The sequence below is a fragment of the Oncorhynchus clarkii genome, chromosome 21 (genome assembly GCF_045791955.1).
Source record: "Oncorhynchus clarkii lewisi isolate Uvic-CL-2024 chromosome 21, UVic_Ocla_1.0, whole genome shotgun sequence".
Classification (NCBI taxonomy): domain Eukaryota; kingdom Metazoa; phylum Chordata; class Actinopteri; order Salmoniformes; family Salmonidae; genus Oncorhynchus; species Oncorhynchus clarkii.
Genome location: NC_092167.1, coordinates 29347048 through 29375013, shown reverse-complemented (window position 1 = coordinate 29375013; position 27966 = coordinate 29347048). Strand labels below are relative to the sequence as shown.

Sequence of the window (27966 nt, the reverse complement as noted above, 5' to 3'; positions counted from 1 at the left end):
GTTGTCAAGGCTATTATTTGGGGTACAGTATTGGGCACCCAATTAGACGTGTAAAAAGTATTTTGAACGTATGGTATTTCTGTTTCATTTCTGATTCTGAAAACTGCAAATACAACTCATTTATTTGGTTAAACAAAACAAAGCACAAAAAAAATGTATGATGTTTCTTTTAAATTTTATTTAAATTCATCAAATGCAGAGCAAATAAATGCATGGAGATTTTTTGTTTTTATATAGGATTCGCATAAATAGGCTATGTGGTAACTTTATTTTACGGTACTATTTCGTATAGTGTTTACAACTACACTCTTAGAAAAAAGGGTTCCAAAAGGGTTCTTTGGCTGTCCTAAGAGTGTAGCATTTATCATGAAATAACATGATATCAACAGGTATTCCTTATTTCTAACCCCAATTCATAACTACATGGTACCAAAATGGTGCATAGATATTGAGGAATTAAACAGAAATTCCTGAATCAAATCACATTTTCGTCATTGCCTCCTATAAGAAAAAATTGGAATTGAATTGACCCAAACCTTACATAGATAATAGTCATGCACACTTAAGTAAAAAACAAGTCAACAGTGGACTGAAAACACACCAGAACCAAAAAAAAACATTACTTAATGACCTATTCATCTTCACAAAGTAGGTCTAGCCCTGGGCATATCGCTAGGGCCAACTTCATGAGGATACACAAGGGCTTTCCTCTGTAGCATCTTGCACTTTGTCTTGCACGTAGTTCGCCTGCTTGCTGTGCAGTTGGGTCCAGGGTATCCCTGTGTGGTGGCTTCCAGCTTTCTGTGTCTCTTGCTGGGGCCTGGCTGATGGCTCTCCTCCCCCCAAGACAGAGTACTGTGGCTGGGCTGGGAACAGTAGGGCTGAGGGAGGTAGCTCTGGAGGTTATCCATGGGTCTCATCAAGGAGGAGCCAGCCTGCTGGCTCTCGTCTCCCCGAGACAAAGTGCTAGAGCTGGGGTGGAGGCTGGGGCTCCTGGGGGCCCCTCTCGAGCTCACGTCGTTGTCTCTCCTTCTCTTTCTCGAGGGTATGGCTGAGGTCGAGGAGGAGGAGGTAGGCAGGACTGGAGACAGTACATGCTCATGGTGCCTGGATGATGAAGATGCCACAGTGGCTGAGACTGAGGATGATGAAGTGGAAGGCAAGTATGGATGAAGGTGCTCTGCATGGCGTCTTGGAAGTTTCTTTGTGACTGAAACAGTGGATGAGCAGGAGGAGTCAGTGATGCGCAGCACTGGTTTCACCACCATAGGAGGAGGAGGAGAGGGACAACGCCTGATCATCTGGCTGTAGAGGAAACTACAGGCCTGCCTGTCTTCCCAGCTGTCTAGAAGGTGGGCCTGGAGGCATGCCAGGCTTGGGAAGGGCAGCTGACACAGGGCACACTGGTAGCCCTCAGAGCCCTGGTAGCCCCGGTGGTAGCCTGGACTGTTATTGGAGGCCTACAATAAAATACAATACAACTTTATTGTCCATATATTTCAGTAAACAACAGAAATGTGTCTTCTGCTCAATTATCCCCCTTCCTCCACACACATACACTATACACACACAACACACACATACAACACACATAGACCTGGCTGGAGACATAGCGGACGAAGTCGGCCTGGAGGTGGTCAGTGCATCTGCCTCGCCGCGATACCAGTTTCGCCTCAAGGTCATTGGGGATGGAGTAGAGATGACAGGCCCTATCAGCCTCCTGGTCCTGCTGGTTATTGTGGACATGGCTGGGGGAAGACGGTGATGGCTCCTCAGATACATGCACCAATGGAGGAGGAGGAGACGGACACAGCCTGATCATGTCACTGTAGAGGCGGTTACAGCCTGTGCTGTGGGTCCAGCTGACCAAGAGGTGGGCCTGGAGGGAAGCAAGGCTGGAAAGGGGCAGCCGACACAGGCCACATTGGTAGCTCTGGAAGCCCTTGTCGTCTGTTCCCTCAGTCAGATTCTGGAGGACGGAGACATGGTAGAGGAAACCAGCCTGGAGGTGGTCGGGGACTCTAGAGGTGCCTCCCAGGTTTGCCTCAGGGTCATCGGGTATGGAGTAGCACCATTTGGCCCTGCCAGACGGCTGGTCATGCTCCTCAATGCTAAATACCTCATCAAAATACACTGTGGAGGGAAGACAGACAGAAGTAAAGGTTAATGTCCAAAGCAGCAGCCTATTCCCTACATAGTCCACTACTTTAGACCAGAGAAGTTGCACCCTATTCCCTACAAAGTGCACTACTTGTGACTAGAGAAATTGAACACTGTTCGCCACATAGTACACTACTTTTGAACAGAACCCTATCCCTGGTCAAAAGTTGTGCACTGCATAGGGAATAGGGTGCCATTTGGGTCATCAAGCCAGTACTTGGAAATGTATGCTGACTTATTTGTAAATTACAGAGAAAAAGACACATTCAAGCAAATAAACCTTCTTTATAGTAAACCTTTTATGGAAATACATTCACAATATTTTAATAATTTAACAGTTTGTAGTCTTACCACTTCGTAGATCCATTTCTTGGTGAAGGATGGGGGATTGAAAAAGTTTGGATGTCATTGTAACTCACACACCTCTGCTCATTGAAAGTAATGTTTGAGTTATGAAATGATGTGCATATATTTGGTGAAAAATGCATTCCAGTCTAATGTTTGGTTCTGTTTCCCAGGGAATCATGTGAAAATTCGGATACATCATAGAACTCAATTATGATGGAACCCTGATGTCATAATTGATATCTACCACGTGTTCTATTTTTTTAAGGTAGGTTAATATTTCCTGGTAAACAGCAGAACTAAACACGCGACTTTTTCAGAAAGAAAACATGCATATCACAAAGTATTTATTTCATAAAAATCTTTTTTTTTTTAAGTAGCTTAGACATTTTTTAAGTATTATGTTGCATTGATTACATATTTTGTTATTGTGTTATGGGCTATTATTGTGTGTTTTTATGTTTGCTTTGTGTCCGCATTTCATAGGTTACACAATTCTTAGTAGTGCGAAAAGTGATTGAAACCACATTTAATACTACAGATACTAATGGAAAGTTTGGGTCATTATTTTCAGTCAGTTGGACTCTAAACCTACAGCAGACTATAGTAAGTGTTAACTCCGGGCTGATATAGAAGAGGAAAGGGAAACGCTGATGTTTCCTATGATGTGACAGAGTTTAGTTTTGGCAAAAGACATGCAGGAGACACTGTGGAAATGTTCAAATGATGCAATGGCTAGGCCTATAGGCTATATAGGAATTGGAATTATAAATTGTATCAATAGGTCTATGCAAGTGTTAAACATTCTTAGATTTGGATAACGCGTAATACATTTGGATTGACACATTTTCTCGTGTGTACGCGTGTGCATGCGTGCGTGCGTGCGTACAAGCATTTCGCTACGCTGCATCCGCAATAACATCTGCTAAATATGTGTGTGACCGATACAATTTGATATTATTTGATTCTGACTAGTTTACTGCAGTATCAGTTTCAGAATGTGAAATAGCTGAGATACCAAGGAATCATAAATGACACTATACAGTCAGAGAGCTGGATTTGTTTTAATATAAAACACCAGGAACTCAAAATTCTGGAAAAATGCATTTGAGGATTGAGAAAATAAGTTACATCTTTCCCACAGGCCAATATTTAAAACTGTGAATTCCAGTTTCTGTTGATAGAACAGTCAGCGCTGGGGATTTTGGAAAATAAATAAACGTTATTTGTTTAGTCAGGAATTATTAACATGTTCAGTGCACTTTCTCCGCACCTGTGGCACAGTGAACTGGAGTGTCTCATGAGCCAAACGTCACAGGAAAGGACATGACAATTCTGATGATGTTGGGAAATCTATAAGCAAACCAGCGATTTTCTCTAAATATATAACTTTAGAATACCGTAAGTAACAAGTTGACAACACCATATTGCTATTATTCTATGACAATACATCTTTAAGTGTGGGGTTTACTCAAACGTTTCATGTTATATTCGACGGGATAGTAAAAGTTTATGAGCCCTTATGCGTTCTGCGTGGATAGTGCGCGTGAGGCGCAAGGAGGGCGCGGTGGCGCGTGATCCACTGTCGATCGCGGAGTTTTCGGTAGAGCCGCTAAGGTTACATGGAGAAGTGGGAAACTATTTGATCGAAGATGTCAAATGCGGAACAGGAGGTAGAACCGGTCCCGGTGGCGGTGGGTAACGGAGTTGACACGAGTCGCCGTTACCGGAGAAAGCTCTCAGCAGATGACCACAAGCATCATCACCATGATCCGGTAAAAATTGAGACTATCACCCGAAGTAGAAAAATGGGTGAGTAAGTGATACAAGTAAAAAAGTACAGAACCCTCTGCGGTAGTAGTCTACCTTGATATTGTTATTAATTAGGACTATTTTGGGATATATGACAGGCCAAGGCCTATATAATCATTAGATGTATTTATTTTCTCAAATACAAACCTTTAGGTAATGATAATCTTTAGGAATAGTTTGACCAAGGTGAAATTAGTTTTATATCGGCTATTAAGTGGTTATTCGGTTTTCTCTTCTAAATAGCTATTGCACCAAGCATGACATAAATATGAAGATGGCATATTCTGAATCAGGGGTGGATGGAGAATAATCCATACTTAAAAATAAAAAATAATAATTCTGATTTCAATCTTCAATAGCTCTTACATAAAGCGTGCCATGACTATGATAATGATATATTCTGAATCAGCGGAGGATGGACAAAAATCTACAGCTGTTTTTTTTGTGGGGAACTTTGGAGAGAGAAAAATATTCAGACTTTCAATCTTCAATGGCTCTTACCAAAGCCTGCCATGACTAAGACAATTATATATTCAGAATCAACCACTTTGTTTGTTTCTTGAAATATGTACAGTACCAGCCAAAGTTTGGACACACCTACTCATTCTAGGGTTTTTCTTTATTTTTACTATTTTCTACATTGTAGAAATAATAGTGAAGACATCAAAACTATGAAATAACACATATGGAATCATGTAGTAACCAAAAAAGTGTTAAACAAATCAAAATATAGCTTGTATTTTAGATTCTTCAAAGTAGCCACCCTTTGCCTTGATGACAGCTTTGCACACTCTTGGCGTTCTCTCAACCAGCTTCATTAGGAATGCTTTTCCAACAGTCTTGAAGGAGTTCCAACATATGCTGAGCCCTTGTTGGCGGCATTTCCTTCACTCTGTGGTCCAACTCATCCCAAACCATCTCAGTTGGGTTGAGGTTAGGTGATTGTGGAGGCCAGGTCATCTGATGCTGCACTCCATCACTCTCTTTCTTGGTCAAATAGCCCTTATACAGCCTGGAGGTGTGTTTTGGTTCATTGTCCTGTTGAAGAACAAATGATAGTCCCACTAAGAGCAAACCAGATGGGATGGCATATTGCTTCAGAATGCTGTGGTAGCCATGCTGGTTAAGTGTGCCCTGAATTCTAAATACATCACAGACAGTGTCACCAGCAAAGCACTCCCACACCATCACACCTCCTCCTCCATGCTTCACGGTGGGAACCACACATGTAGAGATCATCCGTTCACCTACTCTGCATCTCACAAAGACACGGCAGTTGGAACCAACAATCTCAAATTTGGACTCCAAAACAAAGGACAAATTTCTACCTGTCTAATGCCCATTGCTCAAGTTTTTTGGCCCAAGCAAGTCTCTTCTTCTTATTGATGTCCTTTAGTGGTGGTTTCTTTGCAGTAATCAACCATGAAGGCCTGATTCACCCAGACTCCTCTGAACAGTTGATGTTGAGATGTGTCTGTTACTTGAACTCTGTGAAGCATTTATTTGGGTTGCAATTTCTGAGGCTGGTAACTCTAATGAACTTATCCTCTGCAGCAGAGGTAACTCTGGGCCTTTCTTGTGGTGGTCCTCGTGAGATTCAGTTTCATCATAGCGCTTGATGGTTTGAGTGTGCAAAGCTGTCATCAAGGTTAGTTACTACATATGTGCTATTTCATAGTTTTCATTTCTTCACTATTATTCTACAATGTGGAAAATAGTACAAATAAAGAAAAACCCTTGAAGGAGTAGGTGTGTATAAACTTTTGATTGGTACTGTATATTTTTCTTCTTTCAATCTTCAATACATCTTGCACAAAGTGTGCCATGACTATGAAAATTATATATTCTGAGTGGGGTAAGGATGGACACAAATCCACTGCTTTTTTTGTTTTGAAATTTATTAGAATATTCTTCTGGCTTTCAATCTTCAATAGTTTTTACACAAAGTGTGCCATGACTATGAAAATGATATATTCCAAATCAGGGGCGGATGGACCAAAAGAAAATGACGTGTGGATTTTCTTCCATCCTCCCCCGATTCAGAATATATCATTTTCATAGTCATGGCACACTTTTTGATAGATCTATTGAAGATTGAAAGCAACAACAAAAAATATATCCACTTTTTCACAAATGAAAAAAGTTGTGAATTTCTGTCCATCCTCCCCTGATTCAGAATATATCATTTTCATAGTCATGGCATGCTTGGTCCAATAACTATTGATGAGAGAAAAAACAAATATCCACCTAATATCTAATGTAAAACTAATTTGACCGTGCTAATATTTTGATGATTGATTGTCTAGTACTATGAATAGTCATACTAGCTCCAATTGATTGAATTATTTGACAACTTGATGATTTAAAGGTCTATGGTGGTCTGTTTTGTTCTCCTTCCCCTCCCTTTCTATTCTTCCTGTTTAGATGGGGACACTATGAAATCAGAGCTTGGCAGATGCCTCCTGTTCTCTCGCTCGCTCTCTCTCTCTCTCTTTCTCTCTCTGTCTCTCTTTCCTGCACTTGTCATAATAAACAACATGAAAGACATGTCACCCTCTGACTCACCAAAATGAACAATGAAGTACTACAAAATTATAGAAAGTTTGATTTGTTACCATTTTTTTTTTAACAATCTTGCATTCTACGTTGGTAACCAGTTTCTAATAGCAATAAGGCACCTCGGGAGTTTGTGGCATATGGCCACTATACCACAGCTAAGGGCTGTATCCAGGCCCTCTGCGTTGTCGTGCATAAGAATATCCCTTAGCCGTGGTATTTTGGCCATATACCACATCCCCTCGTGCCTTATTGCTATTATAAACTGGTTACCAACGTAATTAGAGCAGTAAAAATAAATGTTTTGTCATACCCGTGATATAAGGTCTAATATAACACATTTGTCAGCCAATCAGCATTCATGGCTCGAACCACCCAGTTATAAAAAAAAAATGTTTATTTATCACAATAGTATAAATTCTGTCTTCAATTGTTGGTAATACTTTGTTACCACTTAACTTAAAGCATCCCATTACAAAGAGTTATGACTTGTTCTAAGCATGTATATGACCCATTAAAATGTCTTATGACAAGGCTTATAATATGTTGTGTCTCTCTATTCATAACCAAGGCACCTCCAGAGAAGCTGGCAGTGTAAGGGGAACCATGTCAACGTCTGAAGACAGCTTCCCAACAGGTAACATTTAACTGATCTAGGATCAGGTCCCACCTGTCCATGTAATTAATTACGATCTGAAAAGCAAAAAGGATCTCATATCTGCACTTCTACTCTGAGATGCTTTGTGGATGGACCCAGACATTTGACACCAGTTAAAGGGGTAAATTCTATCTTCTCATGCATGTATATCAGACACTTCATTCTCAATGTGGAACTTTCATGAAATTGAATGGAATTTTACGAAAGTTCCAACCACAGTATTCTAATGAGGAGTGGAGAGAGTTTGGGGTTTGGCTTCAGCAGTTGGAGTAGTTATGGTTCATGGGTTCTCTCTCTCTCTCTCTCTCTCTCTCTCTCTCTCTCTACGATGAGCTCTGTTATTTAACTGTGGGTTTTGAGTGACATTCTGCTACGAACCATCATGATATTTCATAGTTCATGCAGACTGATTTTTCCAATATCAGGATATCAATAGCAGGGGTTGAGAACCACAAACAGTGTTTTGGGTTCAGTTGGTTGCCTTCTGCCTTCTGCTCTAGTAGTTTGATCCACACTACCACTGTAGACTTATTATCGTTAAAAACCCTCACATTAATTTAGGGCAGGCGAGGTGACATTGAATTTTGTTTTTCTGGTCCCAGATCTGTTGAACTGTTTTGCCAACTCTTATGGTCATTGTTACATTCAGCATCACAGTGACCATAGGAGTTGGCAAGACAAAACAAACAGATCTGGGACCAGGCTAGGAATTCACTTCTCCTTATGGTAAATCATGTGGTTGACAGTGAACTTTAACTATCTTACACCTTGGACCTGAGAGAGCCCGAGAAAGACTCTTTGAAGTCATTGATTAATCTCTGTAGGTCAGTCACACTGTCAGTCAGTCAAAATGTCACCAGACTAGTGATATGGTAGGCTCCAAAATAGCCATCAGTTAATAAATTAATAGGAAGTAAAGCAAAATTGAGGATAAAGTATTAAGTACTATACCGGTCAGCATATTGACATCATTTCTGAGAGTTTCTAGTTGCTTTTTGTCTCTAACTATGGCAAATCTTAACCTAAACTTCTGACCTACCTTTGGATGTTATATAATAGGCTATAATTGTGGAATGAGGAAGTTAATTACCTCAGCATGGTGTTTTAAAATACAATGTTCTTGTTTTATTATTGAGTCACCTGAGTATCTCTGTCACCACTTATTTCCTACAAAACATTAACTAGAGAAGAATTGCTCATACTCAGCTTGTCATAGACTATAATGGAGATTTAGAGACAGATATTGACTGGAGTGTATTATAACGAATTGTATTTTAAAGTACTCAATGTCCATCGCAAAGGAGCAGATTGACACACACACGGTCACACACACTATGGGTCTTGGTCAACATAGTGCACTATACTGTATAAAGAATAGGGTGCCATTTTAGATGTATCATATTGTTGTAGCGTCGCCCATGCTGCTGGCCATGGTTGAGGGGCCGGACAGGCTTCCTGCCTACATATTGTGTTCCTGTCACGTTGTGTTCTAGCTCTACCCATGTTGCTGGCCATGGTGGAGGGGCCCGACAGGCACCCTGCAGACGAGGGGTCTCAGGAAGTGCTGCGGGGGAAACTCTGCCTCCTGGAGGCCGACAGCGCGGAGGTCAACGCTCTCTTTACGGTATGACCCTCTTCGTTCAACCTTTATGTATCCAGGTAAGTCTTGTTGAGGCAATATGTTTTTTTCAAGAGTATGTACAGCTAAACCGCATTCGCTATGATACTGTTCTCAGTCACACCCCACTTGGTCAACATGCTTTGTCACAGTTTTTGTGGAATTATCGCAAGTGTGTAAAGATGGATTGAATGGAAGGAATGCCTTATGTATGGTGGTGCCATTTTTGCAGATTTGTTATAACCTGCTTTGCTGCTACATAGACTTCCAGTCATTGTGCTAACACTAGTTAGCATTGGCTTGCAAAACTACCTCTAACGTCCTTCATACTGGACACAGAGACATAAAAATAGTATCCACGAGTTAATCTGATTCTGGGGGAAGTAGATATATTGCCCAAATCCCAAAGTATCCCTTTAGATGGTTTTGTTATCAGTTTGTGATTGTTGTCATTGAATACCAATACGTATCTTACTCACAGATTACATTGCTTCATATTGACCAAACAGGTTTAAATGAGTCAACATCTCATGTACAACCTCTCCTCTGTTCTCCTCTCCTGTTCTTAAGGAACTCTCTGCCAGGCTGGTCACCATCAACAGTGAAGAAAACGTGATATTCGTCACATTCAAAACATTCGAAGAGATATGGAAGTTCACCACATATTACACAATGGGTATGTCTTATAAACACACAGATAAGGGAAACTACAGAACAACCTACTCTGTTTGTATGGGATAAGAGGAAACTTGGCCACAGTGCTTCTACATCTGCATTCCTTGCTGTGTGGGGTTTTAGGCTGGGTTTCCGTATAGCACTTTGTGACCTCTGCTGATGATAAAGGGCTTTATAAATGCATTTGAATTTGATTAATTAGATGTTCAAATCAAATGTGTTATATTTTCTTAGAACATGAAAGTACTAGCTACATAATTTCTTAACAAATACTAGGTAAATACCAAATGGAATAGGACTTTAAATGACAGTTTCCTCACTAACTTGACCTGTTGAACTCTGTTGTCCAGGCTTCCTAGGCCAGTGTATGGAGAACCTGCTGCTGGATCAGGACTTCTGGCTGACCTTTGACCTATTGCTCTCTAACCTCTGACCTCTGTTCCCCAGGCTTTCTGGGTCAGTGCATGGAGAACTTGCTCCTAGACCAGGATTTCTGGTTGAGCTCTATGGACCAGAAGAACGTGGGCATAGAGATCTCTATCCAAGAGGATACTCTCAACCTAATGTACAAAGGCATTCTCATGCAAGAGGGTAACTCTCTAACTCTCAACTCATTCCTAAAATGTTGCTGTTAATTTTAACACGAAGATATCTGACTGACAGCTTTTTTCTATGTTTGCAATGTGCATTGTTGTTGACCAACTCAGTGGCCTTATGGTTAGAGTGTCCGACCTAAGATTGGAAGGTTGGGACTTCGATCCCTAGTCCAATCAGGGCAAATCCTCAAAAAAATAATCTTATAGTGTTATAAGATGGTACAGTTATCCCAACTAGCATATAACGTTCTGAAAACCATATGTTTCTGAGAGCGTGGTTGTCCTGTGGTTATTTTGCATACAACCTTCCCACAAGGTTCTGGGAATGGTGCAGGATACCCAGCTGAGGACCATATGTTTCTTAGGTGGGAATTTCAGTACTTATGCATAACGTTTTCTACAGGTTTCCTCAAAGTCATGTTCTCAGAACGTTCAGAGGAAGTTAAGAAACAATATTCTTCTGTTGGAATTTCAATACTTCAGCATCATGTTTTCTGCAGGTTTTCCTCATGTCTCTATTTAAAGTCATGTTCTCAGAATGTTCAGAGAATGTTAAGAAACAACATTCTTTTGTTGGAATGTCAGTACTTCAGCATAACGTTTTTTGCAGTTTTCCTCATGGTTCTATTTAAACTCATGTTCTCAGAACATTAAGAAAACTTTCCATAAAAAAACACAAGAAAATATTAGTAACGTTCAAAGGACGTTCTAAGAATGTTATTTGAAAACAGATATATTTCATTCCCCGCATCAACAAAACTTGTTTGCAAAAATATTGTTTGTGTGTGCTTATGTGCGCTACGTATTGCACGTTCGTTGATTCTTTGTTGTTTTGAAGTTTCACTGTAATAAATATGTGGAACTCTACTCACGCTGCGCCTTGGTCCGATTATTTATATAACGATCGTGACAACCGGTCAGGAAACATATGACTTTGTTCCCAGAACCAATGGGACACCAAAAACGTACATTCCCACAACTTCCATGGAACAAAATTTGCTAGCTGGGATTTTATCAGAAATGAGGTACAATGTTATACATTCCTAGAAGCTCTTCAAATAAAATATTACCAAATCTCTTCCCCTCTCTTAGGTTCCTTCTTCGCCAGCTGCAGTTCCACCCAGATGTTTGATAGCTCCACCTCTGGTAGTGACCTCTACCTGGAGCAGGGGGACATAGCCCTGTTCGAGCCCCCGTTCTTGGGGTCGGGGTGGACTGTACTGTCCCTGGGGGATGGAGCCCGGGGGACCAAGCCCAAACCAGCCCTGGAGCCCGTCATACCCTTCCACCAGTCAGTAAAATATATAATTTCACCACTGTTAATATTCTGCAATATAAATATATATACAGTACCAGTCAAAAGTTTAGACACATCTACTCATTCAAAGATTTTTCAATATTTTTATTATTTTATACGTTGTAGAATTAGTAGTGAAGACATCAAACTGAAATAACACATGGAATCATGTAGTAACCAAAAAAGCGTTAAATAAATCAAGATATATTTTAGATTCTTCAAAGTAGCCACCCTCTGCCTTGATGACTGTGTAAAATATAAAATATATTTTCAATTGTTTAACACTTGATTCCATAGGTGTTATTTCATCATTGTTTTGATGTCTTCACTATTATTCTACAATGTTGAACATAGTAAAAACAAAGAAAAACCCTTGAATGAGTAGGTGTGTTCAAACTTTTGACTGGTACTATATTAATGAATAGTTTATTTCCCAAATGTTATATCCACCAATTTTTCACATTGTGTTTTTTCATCAGAAATGATTTCTTATGGGTATCTTCAGATGTGTGTAAAATATGACTGTTCTCAGATGTGTCTTAAAATGTGTTTCTTTGCAAAACACTACAGTTGAAGTTGGAAGTTTACATACACTTAGGTTGGAGTCATTAAAACTTGCTTTTCAACCACTCCACAAATTTCTTGTTAAAAAACTATAGTTTTGGCAAGTCGGTTAGGACATCTACTTTGTGCATGACACAAGTAATTTTTCCAACAATTGTTTAAGAACAGATTATTTCACTTATAATTCACAGTATCACAATTCCAGTGGTCAGAAGTTTACAAACACTAAGTTGACTGTGCCTTTAAACAGCTTGGAAAATTCCAGAAAATAATGTTATAGCTTTATATGCTTCTGATAGGCTAATTGACATAATTTGAGTCAATTGGAGGTGTGCCTGTATTTCAAGGCCTACCTTCAAACTCAGAAAATCAAAAGAAATCAGCAAAGACCTCAGAAAAAAATGGTAGACCTTCACAAGTCTGGTTCGTCCTTGGGAGCAATTACCAAACTCCTGAAGGTACCACGTTCATCTGTACAAACAATAGTACACAAGTATAAACACCATGGGACCACGCAGCCATCATAACGCTCAGGAAGAAAACGCGTTCTGTTTCCAAGAGATTAATGTACTTTGGTGCGAAAAGTGCAAATCAATCCCAGAACAACAGCAAAGGACCTTGTAAAGATGCTGGAGGAAACATGTACAAAAGTATCTATATCCACAGTAAAACTAATCCTATATCGACATAACCTGAAAGGCGGCTCAGCAAGGAAGAAGCCACTGCTCCAAAACCACCATAAAAAAGCCAGACTACGGTTTGTAACTGCACATGGGGACAAAGATTGTACTTTTGGAGAAATGTCCTCTGGTCTGATGAAACAAAAATAGAACTGTTTGGCCATAATGACCAGTGTTATGTTTGGAGGAAAAAGGGGGAGGCTTGCTAGCTGAAGAACACCATCCCAACCGTGAAGCACGGGGATGGCAGCATCATGTTGTGGGGGTGCTTTGCTGCAAGAGGGACTGGTGCACTTCACAAAATAGATGGCATCATGAGGGTGGAAAATTATGTGTATATATTGAAGCAACATCTTAAGACATCAGTCAGGAAGTTAAAGCTTGGTCACAAATGGGTCTTCCAAATGGACAATGACCCCAAGCATACTTCCAAAGTTGTGGCAAAATGGCTTAAGAACAACAAAGTCAAGGTATTAGAGTGGCCATCACAAAGCCCTGACCTCAATCCCATAGAAAATTTCTGGGCAGAACTGAAAAGCGTGTTCGAGCAAGGAGGCCTACCTACCTGACTCAGTTACTCCAGCTCTGTCAGGAGGATTGGGCCAAAATTCACCCAACTTATTGTGGGAAGCTTGTGGAAGGCTACCCGAAACATTTGACCCAAGTTAAACAATTTAAAGGCAATGCTACCAAATACTAATTGAGTGTATGCAAACTTCTGTTGGGAATGTGATGATAGAAATAAAAGCTGAAATAAATCATTCTCTCTACTATTATTCAGACATTTCAGATTCTTAAAATAAAGTGGTGATCCTAACTGACCTAAGACAGGGAATTTGTAGCTAGGATTAAATGTCAGGAATTGTGAAAACTGAGTTTAAATGTATTTGTCTAAGGTGAATGTAAACTTCTGACTTCAACTGTATATATCCATTGTATAGCTGGAATAGAATGCTCGTATCCTTTACATTTGACTGTGATATGTGGTTGTCTCACCTAGATATCTTAAGATGAATGCACTAACATTAAGTCACTCTGGTCACTCGAGTGGCGCAGCAGACTAAGGCACTGCATCTCAGTGCTAAAGATGTCACTACAGACCCTCGTTCAATTCCAGGCTGCATCACAACCGGCCGTTATTAGGAGTCCCATAGGGTGGCACACAATTGGACCAGCGTTGTCCGGGTTAGGGTCATTGTAAATAAGAATTTGTTCTTAACTGAATTGTCTACTAAAAATAAGAAATAAGAACACTTGCTAAAGTGTTAAATGTAAATGTTTTAAATACAGATCTCATATTACTTCATTTAATTCAGTGGGGACTGCTGAGGGGAGGATGTCTCATACTAATGGCTGAAACGTAGCCAATGGAATGGCATCAAATACATGGAAACCACGTGTTTGATGTATTTGATACCATTCCACCTATGCCGCTCCAGCGATTACCATGAGCCCATCCTCCTGTAATTTAATTCTTAAAAAAATATATTTAAAAAAAATATTGATGTGACATTTGTATTGTACAGTTCTTTATAAAAAAAATGGGAATTGTTACATTTGACTGTGTTAAACCTAGCAGCACTGCTTATTTCTCTAGGAGGGAGATGTGCTATGTACTATTTTTTAAATATATTTTTTTATGTCTTTCTGAAATGAAACCATCGTGATAGATTTTAAACAAATACATGTCTGTCATTGAACAACCCAATACCATGATTAGATTAGATAGATAGATTAGCTAGAAAAAACACACCAATATCGTTCATACATTTATTAAACAATAACAGCTCATTTACCAACATTTCTGAAAATTGATATATAGCATTTTGAAAATAAACTTGACATTGTTTCCCTCCTTAAAGATGGTTCTTGAAATCCTGTGCGGAGAACATCTTAGTTGGTAGTGGCAAGCCAGCATGTGACTTCCTCTGCCAGTTTGGTAAGCAGTTCAGATTCCATCACTGTACAGATTTCTACACAGTAAATCAATGTAATCTAGTTCTGTAGTATTCTTCATTGACTTCCCAGTCTCCCACCTGTAGGATAATTTCCTAGACGTACCTTAGTTCTAAGGTCCCCTCCGTCCGGTCTCTTTCCCATAGGGGGGGGGGGTTCTAAACTAACCCTAAAATTCTAATTCCATCCTTCCCTCTCTGTTTCCTCCTCTCCCCATGCTAGCCACAGGCTCCTGCATTGCCACTGTGGAGTATGACGCAGGAGGACCAGATGAGCTGAGCCTGGAGCAGGGTGATCACATCCTCATTGTGGGCCTGTTGGTGTCTTGCTTCGATTGGTTCACTGGCAGGCTGGAGAGGACAGGAGAGGTGGGACTGGTGATGACAACACTGGTCAAGCCAACTGATGATACCCTTTGTGAGTAAGTGTATCTCCCTGAGTTCTATCAATCGATCATTCAATCAATCCGCCGATATCCTTTGTAAGTGTATCCTTCTGATTAGTTATATTTTGATGAACTGCGTCATGATGTTTCCCTGCAACTATGCAGCTCTATGATATCAGCCATTCTAGTGTATGCAGTAAATATACATAGACTTTGGACAATGCTTTCAGAGCCATGGTGAATTAGATGTTCAAACACACATAGAAGTCCTCGCGTTCCTTTTAAAAAGTGTTATTATTCTACCTTTTTTTGCTTCATCCATCCCCTTTTAGGTCGGCGGACATATTCCTAGACCAAGAAGAAAGGTTATTCTTTAACCTGAAAGAAGAGCAGATCAAAGAAGAAACTATTGCCTTGCTGAAGAAAATCTCCCAGAATGATGTTGGATCCGTCTACAAACTTGGTGAGACAGAAATTGAGAAATGTGCAAGCGCATTTGGTTCGTGATGAACAGCTCTCTACGACTGCCATACTGTGAAAAGACGGTCAGTTTTGATATTGATTCATGAATTATCCCTTTTATTCCAGATCTGATTGATCAACCAGATTCTCCAAAGGAACCAACTCAAAGTAGGTGTATTTATTGTTTGCTTTGTACAATTAGCACAGTCTGGACGGTTGGGTTTGAGTATTATATTGTTTTTCTTCTCAACATAAAACAATATTCAAATAATGAACTTATTCTGGCTCCACCCACATGTCCACCATATCATAAATAGTCATCTTCATCTAATGTCTTACAGATGGTTCCCAAGGAAACATGGATGCTCACCAACAAGCAGAACTGAAGAGGAAGATAGAAGAGATTCTACAAGAAAAGAAGGAGAAAGTGCCTTGTGCGACTGTGATGACAAACGGATCTCTGGAGGACCACAGTGTGTCCTCTAAGACTACATTACCCAGTGGGCCTCACTTCACCGTCCACCCAGTAGAGGAAGGCACCATCACCAACCAAGAGAAACTCCTTCCTCTTCTATCCTTTCTGGGCGGCTCTGACTACAAGCCAGATTTTGGCACCCTCTACGGACAAACCCCAGAACTGCTCCTTGCCACTTTCAACGGCCACTCGGACGACATTGACGAATTGGTGGCATACTTAGGCATAGCCAGGGAAACGGCCAGGAAGAAGCGTCTCCATTGGTCGCAGAGCCGCATCTGTTTGCTTTTGGGGAAACTCTGCGCGGGAAGTTCAAAATTCTCCCAAGCTCGAGTCTACTTCGAGGAGGCCCTCAGCATCCCTCGAGATGGATTCACGGATATGTTAATGCTAGCTAACATCTACGTAAACCTAGCTGTGATCTATCTCATGCAAAAAAACACAGAGAAGTACTTTGCTTTGTCAGAGCGGATTGCTGCATTGCTTATGGGTATCCCTGACTGCGCCTCTACTGTAGAAAAAGACTCTGAAGTTCTCAAGTTCATCCTGAAGAAAGCGGTTCTCGCTCATAACAAGATGGCTGAAGCACGTGCTTGTTTCCTTCTAGCAAAGCTCCACTGGAGGCGAGGCGAGGGGGCGGACGCTGTCCCGTTCTTGGAGAGACTTCTGGTTCTCTCGGCAGAGCCAGCAGGTGTCCGGAGCGTCAGGCCCAGCCATGGCTACCTGAGCCTGGGGAGACTGTACAGCCAGCTCTCCCTCCCCCATCTCTGTGTCAGCTCAGCCAGGAGAGCCACAATGCATCCGTCCGCTAGGCTAGCCGATTGTCTGAATGGAATGGGGCTAGTGCTGGAGAACACAACCAGACTCTATGGGATCCGGAAGCAGGAAGACACCATTCCAGCTCAAGTGGCTCTGTATCTGAGCCGGTCGCTCTCTTTCACTGGGGAATTAGCTGGAGTCGGTGGCAATGGTGACCACACTCTAAGCCAGGCACTCACACTCTGTCTATCCCAACTGTTTCAGAAACACGGGAAACTAGGACGCGCGGTGCGCTCCATGCACACTCTCATAGACGATCATTGCGGGCCGTCATCATCATCGGGCGCCACTAGCAGCCCTGAACGCATCAGCGCCCTCGTGTGGCTAGCCTGGCTGCACATCTGTGACAGCCAACCGGAGGTATCACTAGATGTTCTAGACTCAGTGCTGGCCTCCATGCCAGAACACTGCACTACTCCACAGGAAGGTCTGATCTCGTTGCTGTTTTTCTTATGTTTATATCTGCTGTATGTTTGTACCCTGGCTGTTTGTCAAATTTCCCAATTGAAAAAATTAAGATTGATGAATTGAATCATTAAGGATTGGTCCACAACATGAGGGGTGTGGCCCTTCGATGCACGGGAGACCTGCGGAGGGCGGCAGAAAGCTACCAGGCGGCCATTTATGTGTGTGAGGAGTTTGAGGACAGGTAATGATCATTCTTGTGTGTTTTAAATGTGTACATTGTATCAAATAAATCAGCCTTCACTGCTATTGATACTATATAATGTTTCCTTATTGTGAAATAAACCCTTCTCTCAGGGCCAACTGGGCGGTCGCGCAGGCTAACCTGGGGTTGCTGAGTCTGAAGGCTGGGGCTAAGGTAGGGTTGTCATTTTATGGTTTTGCAACTTCTTCTTGTCTTTTACATTCGACACGGTTTGTTTTACCATCGAGGAACACTTTGGAAATAAATGTTTTCATTGATGTTTTCTAGTGATATCCTCTAGGATCAAATCCACATCTTGCTAGATGTACACAGAATTACTTAAAAATAATACAATGTGATTTTCTGGATTTTTGTTTTAGATTCCGTCTCTCACAATTGAAGTGTACCTATGATAAAAATTACAGACCTCTACATGCTTTGTGAGTAGGAAAACCTGCAAAATCGGCATTGTATCAAATACTTGTTTTCCCCACTGTATATATTATTTCACCCAAAATAAAATTCAAGGGTCTGGCGGAGAGGCATCTCACGGAAGCCGTGGAGCTGTTCTCAGAGCTGGGTGGAGAGGAGCATGAGGTGAACTTTATAACAGTGCTGCTGGAGCTGGGACAACACTGTGTGAACCAGAGATTCCTGGAAAGAGGGAAGATCTACTTTGAGTGGGCTCTGCTGATGGCCATTAAGTCAAACCATTTAGACAGTAAGTGTTTTTACTGCTTACCTCCTTTTCTCAGTGTAAGTGTGTTACGCGTAGAAATTGTCAACTTACACACACACACACACACACACACACACACACACACACACACACACACACACACACACACACACACACACACACACACACACACGTGAAATGAATTCCACATACAAGATTCCTGATTCATAATTTCATCCCCAAATATGTTTTGAGTCCGTATCCATTAACCACTCGAGCTTAGCAGACTAACAGTCCTGTGGCCTGCAGGAGAGGTTTGAATCACTTTTGGTCACATATACACTGAGTGTACAAAACATTATGAACACCTGCTCTTCCCATGACATAGACTGACCAGGTGAATCCAAGTGAAAGCTATGATCCCTTATTGATGTCACTTGTTAAATCCACTTCAATCCGTGTAGCTGAAGGGGAGGAGACAAGTTAAAGGCGGCAATTGAGACAAGTGTGCCATTCAGAGGGTGAATGGGAAAGACAACATATTTAAGTGCCTTTGAACGGGGTGTGGTAGTGTGTGCCCGGCACTCCGGTTTGTGTCAATAACTGCAACGCTACTGGGTTTTCAAGGTCAACAGTTCCCCTTGTGTATCAAGAATGGTCCACCGCCCAAATGACATCCAGCCAACTTGACACAACTGTGGGAATCATTGGAGTCGGCAGGCGAAAGAAACGCACACCTGTTTAGGTGAGGTGCTGGGTAGCAGAGTAAAGGAGAGCCGCACACTCTAGGACAAGGGGGGAGGGGCAAAGTACAGCCGCGTGCCAAACACCGTACACCTGGCAACGTGTCAGGGTGCATGTGCCCGGCCTGCCACAGGTGTCGCTAGAGTGCGAAGCGACAAGGATATCCCGGCCGGCCAAACCCTCGAATAACCCGAACGATGCTGGGTCAATTGCGCACCGCCTCATGGGTTACCCATTCACGGCCAGCTGTGACACAGCCTGGGATTGAACCCAGGTCTGTAGTGACACCAAGCACTGCGATTCAGTGCCTTAGACCGCTGTGCCACTCGAGAATCCCCTGCAAATTGATTTTAACAAACAATTGGTCCCCCCGAATTGAATAACCTAATAACCAACATTTCGAAAGACAAGCTGCCTTCGTCAGGGTACAATGACAAACACTGCAGATCAAAGTCTACGTTGAGACCGAAGGGAGCAAGGGTATTTAAATCAAATGGAAAAACAATTTTAAATGTAACTTTCCCAGCAGAGATCCACACAGCCTCTCTCGTTTTAACAATACATTTTTGAGGTCACCCCCCTCTCCTAGGGAGGGTGACATGTTCGATGCCGATATAATGTCGGGACGAAATCGAGTGGTTCGCATCCAACTAGTGGGCCCCAACTGGGTAAGTAATGTTTTTGCACCTAATGGCGCTACGATGCTCAGAGATTCGTACTTTTAATTTGCGCTTTGTTTTACCCACATAATGTTTTACCACAAGGACAAGTTATAAGATAAATAACTGTTTCCCTGTTTGGAGGTGTTTGAAGGATCTCTGCCATTGCATTGAGAGCAGCCATTACACTTGTAAACTCAGCAACAACAAAAAAGTCCTCTCACTGTCAACTGCGTTTATTTTCAGCAAACTTAACATGTGTAAATACTTGTATGAACATAACAAGATTCAACAACTGAGACTTGTATGAACATAACAAGATTCAACAACTGAGACATAAACTGAACAAGTTCCACAGACATGTGACTAACAGAAATGCAATAATGTGTCCCTGAACATAGGTGGTTCAAAATCAAAAGTAACAGTCAGTATCTGGTGTGGCCAACAGCTGCATTAAGTATTGCAGTGCATTTCCTACTCATGGACTGCACCAGATTTGCCAGTTATTGCTGTGAGATGTTACCCCACTCTTCCACCAAGGCACATGCAAGTTCCTGGGCATTTATGGGGGGAATTGTCCTAGCCCTCACCCTCCGATCCAACAGGTCCCAGACGTGCTTAATGGGATTGAGAACCGGGCTCTTCGCTGGCCATAGCAGAACACTGACATTCCTGACCGTCCACCTCCAAATCGATCCCGCTCCAGAGTACAGGCCTCTGTGTAACGCTCATTCCTTTGACGATAAACGCAAATCCGACCATCCCCCCCTGGTGAGACAAAACCGCGACTCGTCAGTGAAGAGCACTTTTTGCCAGTCCTGGCTGGTCCAGCGGCGGTGGGTTTGTGCCCATAGGCGACATTGTTGCCAGTGATGTCTGGTGAGAACCTGCCTTACAACAGGCCTACAAGCCCTCAGTCCAGGCTCTCTCAGCCTATTGCAGATAGTCTGAGCACTGATGGAGGGATTGTGCGTTCCTGGTGTAACTCGGGCAGTTGTTGTTACCATCCTGTACCTGTCCCGCAGGTGTGATGTTTGGATGTACCAATCCTGTGCAGGTGTTGTTACATGTGGTCTGCCACTGCAAGGACGATCAGCTGTCCTTCCTGTCTTCCTGTAGTGCTGTTTTAGGTGTCTCACAGTACGGACATGCAATTTATTGCCCTGTCCACCTCTGCAGTCCTCATGCCTCCTTGCAGCATGCCTAAGACATGTTCACGCAGATGAGCAGGGACCCTGGGCATCTTTCTTTTTGTGTTTTTCAGAGTCAGTAGAAAGGCCTTTTTAGTGTCCTAAGTTTTCATTACTGTGACCTTAATTGCCTACCGTCTGTAAGCTGTTAGTGTCTTAACGACGTTCCACAGGTGCTCGTTCTTTAATTGTTTATGGTTCATTGAACAAGCATGGGAAACAGAGTTTAAACACTTCACAATGAAGATCGTGAAGTTATTTGGATTTTTACGAATAATCTTTGAAAGACAGGGTCCTGAAAAAGGGACGTTTCTTTTTATGCTGAGTTTAGTTTCCATCCGGTAGAGGCGCAAATAGACGTACAGGGATATTTCTGGCCGGGAAATCAGAGTTTACCAATTGATCTCTGAGATTTCTGCCCCGCGAGAATACATCCACGGGAGGGTCCGAAAACATATTACCGATACTGTCATCGGATCTTCGAATGTGCCAATGTTTGTGGACGATTCCCTTAATTTGTTCAGAGCATAGCGGGTAGTTAGAATGCTTTTTGCGAGACTGTCCTTGAAAAAGATAATGTATTGATTTGTTTTGAATTTCCCAGTGGCAGTATTAATCTGACCATTGCTGTTGAAATCTGATAGTTTTTTTGCAAATTATTTTGATTCGACAGAATTGGCCGAAGGGGAAACTGTTTTTCAAGGGAAGCGGACAACTATCAGCCCTCAAAAAAAACGGTTTCGATCAGTAGGTTTCCTGTAAATATATAGAACATTATCCCCACACAAAATCGGAAGATCAAGGAAACTGATTTGTGTGTCAGATTGCATAGTAAATATCAGGTGCTCAGAACAAGAGTTAAGAAAAGCATGGAATGCCTAGGGCTGTTGTGCATCACTCCACCATACAACAAAACAATCATCAATGTACCAAATATGTTTCCAAATAATAATGTTGGGCAAGAAAACATTTTTGAGAGGATTGAAAATGTACTTTTTCTCCATGTAACCCACATACAAATTAGCATAGTTAGGAGCAATAGGGGATCCCATAGTAGTACCCTTCGTCTGAATAAAGAAATCATTTAGAAACATTAAGTAGTTGTGAGTACTACACTGCTCAAAAAAATAAAGGGAACACTAAAATAACACATCCTAGATCTGAATGAATTAAATATTCTTATTAAATACTTTTTTCTTTACATAGTTGAATGTGCTGACAACAAAATCACACAAAAATTATCAATGGAAATTAAATTTATCAACCCATGGAGGTCTGGATTTGGTGTCACACTCAAAATTAAAGTGGAAAACCACACTATAGGCTGATCCAACTTTGATGTAATGTCCTTAAAACAAGTCAAAATGAGGCTCAGTAGTGTGTGTGGCCTCCACGTGCCTGTATGACCTCCCTACAACGCCTGGGCATGCTCCTGATGAGGTGGCGGATGGTCTCCTGAGGGATCTCCTCCCAGACCAAGACTAAAGCATCCGCCAACTCCTGGACAGTCTGTGGTGCAACGTGGCGTTGGTGGATGGAGCGAGACATGATGTCCCAGATGTGCTCAATTGGATTCAGGTCTGGGGAACGGGCGGGCCAGTCCATAGCATCAATGCCTTCCTCTTGCAGGAACTGCTGACACACTCCAGCCACATGAGGTCTAGCATTGACTTGCATTAGAAGGAACCCAGGGCCAACTGCACCAGCATATGGTCTCACAAGGGGTCTGAGGATCTCATCTCGGTACCTAATGGCAGTCAGGCTACCTCTGGCGAGCACATGGAGGGCTGTGCGGCCCCCCAAAGAAATGCCACCCCACACCATGTCTGACCCACCGCCAAACCGGTCATGCTGGAGGATGTTGCAGGCAGCAGAACGTTCTCCACGGCATCTCCAGACTGTCACGTCTGTCATGTGCTCAGTGTGAACCTGCTTTCATCTGTGAAGAGCACAGGGCGTTTGAGCAGACACATGCACATTTGTGGCCTGCTGGAGGTCATTTTGCAGGGCTCTGGCAGTGCTCCTCCTGCTCCTCCTTGCACAAAGGCGGAGGTAGCGGTCCTGCTGCTGGGTTGTTGCCCTCCTACGGCCTCCTCCACGTCACCTGATGTACTGGCCTTTCTCCTGGTAGCGCCTCCATGCTGTGGACACTACGCTGACAGAAACAGCAAACCTTCTTGCCACAGCTCGCATTGATGTGCCATCCTGGATGAGCTGCACTACCTGAGCCACTTGTGTGGGTTGTAGACTCCGTCTCATGCTACCACTAGAGTGAAAGCACTGCCAGCATTCAAAAGTGACCAAAACAACAGCCAGGAAGCATAGGAACTGAGAAGTGGTCTATGGTCCCCACCTGCAGAACCACTCCTTTATTGGGGGTGTCTTGCTAATTGCCTATAATTTCCACCTGTTGTCTATTCCATTTGCACAACAGCATGTGCAATTTATTGTCAATCAGTGTTGCTTCCTAAGTGGACAGTTTGATTTCACAGAAGTGTGATTGACTTGGAGTTACATTGTGTTGTTCAAGTGTTCCTTTAATTTTTTTGAGCAGTATATTTCAGCCAATGTTGTAATGCATTCCCTGGAATGTAGTTCATTCGGGTCACGTTGCGAAAGAAAATGTTCCATGGCTTCAATACCGCCCTCGTGTGGAATATTTGTGTATAACGACTCAACATCAAAAGTAACTAACAAAGTATTATCAGGGAGAGGATCAATAGGTTCAATAATAGAGATCATCTGGTGTCCTTTACAAAGGAGGTGAGTTGTTCTGCGAGTGGTCTAATAAAATTTAAAAAATCAACAAAAGTTGATAAAGGGGCCGTTACTGAGTCCATGTCCTCTACAATAGGGCGCCCTGGAGGTTTTGTAACATTCTTGTGTAATTTCGGCAAATTATAGAAAGTGGCAATTTTAGGTTGTTGAATAAGCCAAAAAGTTGTGTTCTTTTTTTGTGATTTGACCAGAACTTAATTATCCAAGCATTGGAGTCAACATGGGCCAGCATCCCTGTGGAACACTTTCTACATCTTGTAGAATCCATGCACAGACAAACTGAGGCTGTTCTGAGGGCAAAAGGGGGTGCAACTCAATAGTAGGAAGGTATTCCTAATGTTTTGTACACTCCGTGTATATACTGTTGCTATGTTGTCCTGACTCTATCCATCCATGTTATGTGTGCCTCAGGTCAGTTAAGTGCGACGCGGCGTCTGTGCCACCTGTACGGAGCTGTATGTTCTGACGAAGCTCAGTGCATAATCTACAACGAACATCAGCTTGCCATACTGGCGACTCGGGGAGACAGGGGACAGGAGGGGGAGGTGCTGGAGACCATCAGCCAGCTATACCTCAGTCTGGGGACCGAGAGGTGTGTGTGGAGTGGGCAGGGGTGTGTGTGTATGTCTGTCTGTCTCTAGTTGGCAGCAAATTATAACATTTCTGTCCCTTCCTGTCTATCTCCGTGTCCAGGGCTAGGTGGTCGGCTCTGGACTACACCAAGCGTAGCCTGGGTATCTTCATCGACCTGGGCCGGAAGGAAAAGGAGGCATATGCCTGGCTGCAGGCTGGGAAGATATACCAAATGCTGGGCCAAACCGAACTGGTGGACCTCTATGTACAGGTCAGAACCTATTCTACTGTATTTTATTCTATTATACAGAGCAGACAGCATTGACTCAGAGTTACATTGACTTATTGATTCTTGTATTCCTCGCAGGTGGCCCAAGATGTGGGCCTGAGTACAGGAGACACACACTTTATCCTACAGCTGCTGGAGGCAGCAGGGGATGTCTTCTTCAACCTCAACCAGGAGAGAGAGAAGGCTGTCTGCTTTTATAGGGTACACACACATACTGCTTATATGGGGTAGGACAGAGGGTGTGTGTGCGTGCGTGCATGCATCCATGCATGTGTATGTCTACATGTGTGTGTGACCTAATGTCTTTGTGTGTGTACATGTACAGTACCAGTCAAAAGTTTGGACACACCTACTCATTCCAAGGTTTTTCTTTATTTTTACTATTTTCTACATTGCAGGATAATAGTGAAGACATCAAAACTATGAAATAACACATGGAATCATGTAGTAACCAAGAAAGTGTTAAACAAATCAAAATAGATTTTATATTTGAGATTCTTCAAAGTAGCCACCCTTTGCATTAATGACAGCTTTGCACACTCTTGGCATTCTCTCAACCAGCTTCATTAGGAATGCTTTTCCAACATACACATCTCAACATAGTTCTGATGTCTTCAATATTATTCTACAATGTAGAAAATAGTACAAATAAAGAAAAACCCTTGAATGAGTGGGTGTGTCCAAACTTTTGACTGGTACTGTAGGTGATCTCACCTGTGTGTGTATCCATGTGTGCCTCCAGGACCGTGCCCTGCCCATCGCTGTGAGGATCAGCAGTACAGAGGCCAGACTAAGGCTGTCTAACAAGCTGGTGGAGCTGCTACTGCAACTGAAGCTGTATGGGGAGGCCGTGGAGTACGCTCAGGCCGCCCTGGACATCAGTGTTACATTGGGTAGGCCACAACAGAGCCAATGTATTCTAGCTATGGCCACCAGATGTCAGACTTAACTTAGCCCAGACCTAGGTTGAATCCCAAATCACCCCTTTCTCCTTCCCCTTGCCCCTCTGCCCTCCATTTGCGAGTTGACGCACGCCTCCGCCATATGCACAAGTGTCCCAAAGTTGAGGGTGTGAAAATTATGGAGGATGTAGGGCCTAATTAGTCCAGAAATAGCACCATGCCTTATGGGATTCCACTATTTTTGAGTTTATCGCAATTTCACACAAAAGAATGGAGAGGCGTGTCTAATTATATACCATGTGTATTTTTGTATGTCTGATTTCGAGACTTGACACATACAAGATGAAATACCTCCCAAATGAAATGTTTAACTGTTACTGAGGTTTTTATCTTGTAAAATAACAGGGGGATTTGTTCATTTGAATTTCATGCTTGTTTTATTATTCAGAAATTGGAACATAAATTGCATCATTCAAGTAATGAGTGTGTCCCAAAGTTGTTGGGTTTATTGTTCCCCCTTGCCCCTTTCTGGAAGTCAACCTCAGTTTTGTCAACAACACATGACAACTGATGACCTTCTGAGCAAGTTGGTAGGGTCGAGGGAGTAGTGTGAGATTCTTACTTGTATTTCCCTAGAGAAATGTGCATTTACAATTAGCAGATCCTCTTATCCACAGCAACCTACATGAATGCATTCAATTAAGTTTGGTAGAATAAAACGGAAAAATTGCCATTATCAGCAGGGAAGAAAAAACAAGTGCAATGCCATAGCCTGGTTATAGCTCATTTATTAAAGAAATACTAATGAAATGATGGTTGTCTATTTTGAAATAGGAAATCGTCTAAATGAGCGCGTGGCCTTCCACCGGCTGGCCACCCTGTACCACTGTCTGGGTCAGTTTGAACTGGCTGAACACTACTACCTGAAGACCCTCTCCCTCTGCCCCACGCCCCTGGAGTTTGATGAGGAAACCCTGTACTACGTTCGAGTCTATCAGACGCTAGGGGACATCATCTTCTATGACCTGAAGGTGAAATAATCTGAAAACAATGGAAGTTATACATGGACAGTTTTTTGCATTTTAGGTTTGAAATACACTATTGAAAAGAAATACAAATGGTTTTGATTTTAAAACTGATGGTTGACAAGAGTACATGAGAGTTGTTGAAGTCAATTCCACCTTAAGTTACAGTCAATACAGGATTTGAATTGCACTCCTTTGGAGTAATTCCATGTCATGATGGAGTTGACCCCAACCCTGAAAAACATAGAGGATCCAAGAAGATGCATGAATTTGCATTTCATTGTGTTCCTATTCTCCCACTCATAAAACTGCTTGACTCACATGGACCTGAAACAGCATTACCGATTCCTCCACTGACCCCATCCAATCTCACCGCTAAACCCTGACCCATAACCTTTCACCTTTGACCTTTAGGACCCCTACGATGCCGCGGGGTACTACCACCTGGCGCTGGCAGCAGCCATGGACCTCGGCAACAAGAAGTCCCAGCTCCAGCTTTGCACACGATTGGCTACGATCTACCACAACTTTCTGGTTGACCGGGAGCTCTCACTATTCTTCTACCAGAAAGCGCGAGCGTTCGCCTCAGAGCTCAATGTACGCCGCATCAACCTCTCGCCCGACCAGAACTTCAGTAGTATGTCACAGTACAAGTCAAATAGGTTTAGCACTCAGGAACCAACAATTAAGTAACCACCAAACCACCATCTTGGTTTGGAGTTTGGCAGAAGAATGGAGAGTTTAAGGTATCAGAGGAAATTGTGCCAAGTGGATGTCGTATGTTCGGTTTGAAGAAGTGTACATATGTAATTTGAGATTTTTAAACTGTTGAGATGTGTTGATGTGATTTTGCCAATTAGGGTTCTGTGCCGTACTGAACAATTTCACTTATAGAATCATATAGCAATATCTAGAATTGTCTTCAGTTGAAGACCTGAAATTAGATTAAGTCATGGTAAAAGGAATGAATCATGAAAGACATACAGTACCAGTCAAATGTTTGGACACCCTTACTCATTCAAGGGTTTTTCTTTATTTTTACTATATTATACATTGTGGAATAATAGTGAAGACATCAGAACTATGAAATAACACATATGGAATCATGTAGTAACCAAAAAAGTGTTAAACAAATCAAAATATATTTTAGATTCTTCAAAGTAGCCACCATTTGCCTTGATGACAGCTTTACACACTCTCAACCAGCTTCACCTGGAATGCTTTTTCTTGAAGGAGTTCCAACATATACTGAGCACTTGTTGGCTGCTTTTCCTTCACTCTGCAGTCCAACTCATCCCAAACCATCTCAATTGGGTTGATGTCGGGTGATTGTGGTGGCCAGGTCATCTGATGCAGCACTCCATCACTCTCCTTGGTCAAATAGCCCTTACACAGCCTGGAGGTGTGTTGTATCATTGTC

At 42.3% G+C, this 27966-nt stretch overlaps 1 protein-coding gene across 2 annotated transcripts; it reads left to right on the top strand.

Moving 5' to 3' along the window:
• The first annotated feature begins 3805 nt into the window (after positions 1–3805).
• Positions 3806–27556, top strand: LOC139379387 (SH3 domain and tetratricopeptide repeat-containing protein 1-like). 2 transcript variants are annotated; one of them, XM_071122194.1, is made up of 20 exons: positions 3806–4317; positions 7445–7510; positions 9025–9155; positions 9720–9825; positions 10272–10415; positions 11513–11711; positions 14824–14900; positions 15140–15338; positions 15635–15765; positions 15891–15932; positions 16106–17485; positions 17599–17707; positions 17821–17881; positions 18236–18428; positions 24169–24349; positions 24451–24601; positions 24698–24820; positions 25362–25512; positions 26356–26552; positions 26961–27556. In XM_071122194.1, the coding sequence occupies exons 1-20, from the start codon at positions 4158–4160 to the stop codon at positions 27237–27239; spliced, it is 4080 nt and encodes a 1359-aa protein (XP_070978295.1). In that variant the 5' UTR covers positions 3806–4157; the 3' UTR covers positions 27240–27556. The 2 variants fall into 2 exon arrangements, with proteins under 2 accessions (XP_070978295.1, XP_070978296.1); XM_071122195.1 differs by lacking the exons at positions 3806–4317; positions 7445–7510 and having other exon boundaries at positions 9108–9190.
• The last annotated feature ends 410 nt before the right edge of the window (positions 27557–27966 follow it).

Coding starts and splice junctions, on each gene's coding strand:
- LOC139379387 (XM_071122194.1), top strand. CDS start 4,158: ATGTCAAATGCGGAACAGGAGGTAGAACCGGTCCCGGTGGCGGTGGGT. Junction 11,712..14,823: donor CCCGTCATACCCTTCCACCA/GTCAGTAAAATA, acceptor CCCTCCTTAAAG/ATGGTTCTTGAAATCCTGTG. Junction 14,901..15,139: donor TGACTTCCTCTGCCAGTTTG/GTAAGCAGTTCA, acceptor TCCCCATGCTAG/CCACAGGCTCCTGCATTGCC.